The 4,645-nt window shown below is 38.3% G+C and overlaps 1 protein-coding gene across 1 annotated transcript; it reads right to left on the bottom strand.

Moving 5' to 3' along the window:
• Positions 1–603: 603 nt before the first annotated feature.
• Positions 604–4,348, bottom strand: LOC128821750 (cryptic protein-like). The gene is given in 8 exon segments (XM_054003026.1): positions 604–716; positions 2,373–2,482; positions 2,594–2,708; positions 3,582–3,758; positions 3,870–3,919; positions 4,089–4,147; positions 4,149–4,204; positions 4,315–4,348. Coding segments are annotated over 8 exon segments (714 nt in total).
• Positions 4,349–4,645: the final 297 nt, after the last annotated feature.

Genomic DNA, 4,645 nt, shown 5'->3' with positions numbered 1-4,645 from the left:
TGCCGTGCAGATTATGCATATGTACAATTTTGCTGTAATAAATAAGAAAAATGATGTAACTTTTACAATTCTCTATATTAGGGCTTGAAAGATATCTACTCTTAAATCCCTCCTTATGGTATCAAATTTCTGTTTGCTCTACCCTGAACTTTTCTTACAAGATAAAATATAATAACAAATGGTAGATAAGAATTTTCAAGTTTAAATAAAGTTAAACATAAAGTTTTCAGAAATGAAATCAGTTTTATTTGTTATAAGAGTTGTACTGTGTACAAAAAAAATTACTATAACTTACAATACTTCAGGCATAAAATATTGGGGGGGGGGGTTGCTTCCACTGGAAGAGCAGTATTTTGAAAATAAAGAATCGTTAGAATCAGACATTGATAGCAGTATTAATATAATAATATAATAATAAATACTTCACGTTCATATAATCTGAATTTATAATAACCCAGATATTTCAACATTAACTAATACATCTTAATCTGCCTCCAACATGCAGGTAGAAGTCTTCTGTAGCTCACAGAAGAAATGTGTGATTCATGGTGAGGGTTATATCAACCCTGAGTATTTCTCCTTGTCCAGTTTCACAACTGCCAGCTAGCAGAACTCCAGGAGGATGGCGAGCAGGCAAGTGACTGAGAACACTGTTTGCTGTAATCTTAAACCATTAGAATACAGTCTGATAATTTCCTCTGTTTCCGTTGTCAGTTCTTAAAAGAAATAAAATCAAGAAAATAAAATGGTTAATGAGTAAATACGTAAATTTGAAAACATAGGTTTTTCGACATACTTGAAAAGTCCTCTGACATCTCACAGGTACTTAAGTTAAAGGTATCAGCTGTTAAAGCCAATCAAAGGGACTATTCTCAGGGGAGAGATGTAAATAGATGTCCCATCAATGATCGTTTGAGGAGCAACTGATAGCACTTATCAGCTCTTGCAGGAATTAATCTCAGAATAATCAAAAGTAAATACCAAGCAAAAGCAAGAGGAAGAACTTCACAAGACGTAAGCACTCAAGCCTGAATGTCGACTTTTAACCCTTCCTTTAACTAGGGACTTTGCTTTTAGCAGAGAAGCCATACCCTCATATCCGTGAAAGCCACAGAGTTTTTGCTCAGAGGATTCTCCGCTGAGAACTTTATTGTCTTTCTTAAGCTGAGTTTAAAAGTAGTAAGCAGTTGACTGCTTTTACAGAGCATAGGGAGGCCCATTATGTCTTTCGCCCCTGTAATAAGGAACAATAGGGCTGATTCAAAGGTGAACATGTAGAGTTTAATGAGCAAGTTGTGTGACACATATAACTGCTCAATACAGAAGGCTTCAAGGAAAAAGTGGTTCGTAGAATTTTTTTTTCTTCTTTTTAGGGTTACAAAGGTAGGAATGTCACCTTTTTAATGCTTTGATTTACATCTGAGTTGGTGCTACAACTTAGAAGTCACAGCTTCAAGGCACAGCTACTCAGGTAGGAATCTGGCCAGGAAACAAGAGACTGCTTGGGGTGCAAATGAATCTTGAAACCCTTTAGGTTTGTTGTTTTCTTACCCTGCTAAGGAGTGATGTTGGCACAACTGAAGGAAAGCACAAGATGTGATTGAGATATTATAGGTGGAAAGGGCAAGAATATTTTACACTGATTTTGCCACTGAAGAGAAAATATTATTATATCCTTATTAGTGATCTCAAGAGTATTGAGAATAGTCTGGATCAGTCAGTTCTCCACGGAAAATAATACCAGTATAACAATTTTTAAAATCCTTATGCTAGTTGATACACTGTTTTCAAAAATATTCAACCATTTATTCAGGGAATTTCACAGGCTGACATAGCAAGACTTGACTTAAAATTATATAGTTCTTTTGAGGTGGCACTACTTTACACTGATCAGGATAATGGTTACATATTTTTTTGTGAGCAGTGCGTTCAGACTTAAAACTCATACAAGAATATTCTGAAGACTGAGATACAGATCTTAAAAAAAAAGATTCAGATTAGTTTTGTGTCATTTAAGCATGATGATTGATGATTCTGTGTATTAAGTAGACACAACTTTTTTCTCTAGTGAAATACCAGTTTCTGCTTCCTCCACACGCATATACACTACTGTTTTTTCTCTATCTAGGAAACATGTTTTGTGCTTGGATTTAATTTAGTTTAGTTTAGTATCCGAAAGTGTCTTATGTGATGTACTATACAGTCAAGAGCAGTGTTTTTTACTGTCTCACTAATGCATTCTCTAAAGCAGAGCAATCCACTGTAGAAGTCCAACTAGTGCACACACTGCATCCTCCCAAGTGCCCCACCACTGCAGAAGGCAATTCTGTCACCCACGGGATAAAAATGTTCGACTTAATGCCATTTCTTACCGCAGTTACTCTGCCTTATTTCTGAGAGACAGTGCAGTGTACCATAGCCACACCGACAAAGCCAACAGTCCTTCAGCACCCAGACGCCGTGGGGAATGCTGCCGCAGTTGCTGTCAATGACAAGGGAGACATTTGGTATATCCCTGACCCGACCACAGAAAATAACCATCCAGAGCACCACACTCATTCCCTCTGGTTTTGGTCTGGCTTTTTTTTTTCACCTTTGCCGCTCATCATATTCACAGTATCTGCCACTGAAGTGCTTTAGGCAGGCACAGAAGGTCCCCAGGATACAAGTCCCTCCATTCTGGCAGCAGCGTCTGTTCAGTTTTTTACCTGCAAGACAATATTACAGAGGTTAACAAGCATCTCAGGGGCACTGAACCTCACCTTTTCCCTCACTTGTTCTCTCAGGTCTCTCCAGTTCCCAAAGTCTCTTAAGGATATCTAGTTTTATTGTCTTTAGAGACAATAAAATTATATGCCTGTTAGGAGTGTTTGTTCAGCTAAGCCCAGTTTGTTTAGTTAAGGATTAGAAACAAGCTACTAGGGATTACAGCATGGTGAAGAAATAACGCCTGGCAAATTCTGTAGCAGCAGGATGTGTTCAAGTGAAATATTTCACTTTGACAGATGCAGGTTAAAAGCTCACTAAGAAATGGGGCATTTTTATTGGGAAGTGATACTTATTTTTGAATAAAAACTGGGAAGTTACTTGGTTTTGAGGTGGGGGGAATGCTCCTTTAAGCCTTTCTCAGAGTCCTGGGATTGAACACCAATCTAAAACTTTATATATATGGGAGAAAACAGAATACTTTTATTTTTTTCCCCTGTTAGTACTGTTGCTTTCAGGTAGCTCAAACCTTTTTTATAAAATTAACATTTTTATAGTCATTAAATATCGTGAATTCTAAAAAATGAACAGAATGTTACAAAATTTTACAGATGCTCTTGTAAAAACGAAGTGCCAAACATTTCTTCATTCTTAGTATTCTTCCTTGTTTTTCCTTAACGCATTTTGCAAGAGAGAGATCATCAGTTCTACCTTAATTTTTATCACCATTACTAAGTGGCCGTGGGTGTAATTTAAATGGGTGGTCACAGAAAACCAACAGGCTGGAATCTTCCAGGACAACAGTTAAAGCATCACTATATGATATTTTTTAAAAGTAATTTTATGTAATTGTTTACAAAAATAATGTTACTTACTCTCTGTAATTCCAGTGAAAGGTACGAAAGACCTGGAACTCTGTTGCTTTCTACTTTCATAACTATGATTCACATCACTGAGTGCATTTATAAAAGTCCCTTCGTTCTTGGGCTGCTGCTTTTGTGCTGTAGCATTGAGACTTTTCACATCTTCTTTCCATTCTTCTTTTTCAGGGCCTTGACAAGAAGTGCAAATGTGTAAGGGAAGGGTAGTTTGTAATGAAGAAATGCACACTGTAATTGTAGAAAAACACAGCGGGGCGGGGAGAAACATGAAGTTTCCCTAACCTTTTTCTAAATGAACAGCCTGCCAGACCAGAGTCACAGTGAAAAGAAATCTGTAAAAAGATAAAAAAAAAAAAAAAAAGGAGAAAAAAAAAAATCAAACCAGAGATAAATTTGTGCTAATAAGACACAAACACTAAAACGAATGGTGAGCGTGTGAACTTTTAAAAGGAATAAGCATTCCTGGCTAGAGAAAGTCCCCGACATCTCAAGCGAACTTACCTGATATGATTTCCCCAGTACATTTTTCTGCAGCCTGAAGTAGCCGTGAGGTCCTCCGGCTACTTCTGCTTGAGCAGAAGGAAGATGTCTAGAGCCCTCTACTTCAGGCTGTTGCGCTAATTGTAGCAGTCTTCACACCGCAGACAACGATGGAAAGAGAAAGCGGGACTGACGAAACTTTCTTCCTGCTGTCCAGTTTACAGCAAGACTTAGGCGCCAGCCGTACCGCTGGCTGAGCCCTGGCCGGGAGCCGGGAACATCCCTCCGGGCTGGGACTCCCTGGCCAGCCCCCGATTTACACGCACTGCTGAAGGGTGGAGCAAGGTGGGGGCACCTACTGCTGGGGGGAGACTTAAGAGCCCATGAGCACAACCAAAAGCCCAAGGCAGGAAGATCTCAGGTCCACTATATTTATTAAGACAGAAAACTTTGTACTAGTGCATAGGAAAAACAAACAAATAAGCAAACAATCAAACAAACAAACAAACAAACGTTCTACAGAACTGCAATAGGTATATCATAAACTGGAGCAGGTATATATAAGGAAGGTTAAAAAG

The sequence above is a fragment of the Vidua macroura genome, chromosome Z, assembly GCF_024509145.1.
Source record: "Vidua macroura isolate BioBank_ID:100142 chromosome Z, ASM2450914v1, whole genome shotgun sequence".
Taxonomy (NCBI): domain Eukaryota; kingdom Metazoa; phylum Chordata; class Aves; order Passeriformes; family Viduidae; genus Vidua; species Vidua macroura.
The sequence above is the reverse complement of the archived record's forward strand: the minus strand, read 5'-3'. Positions and strand labels throughout refer to the sequence as shown.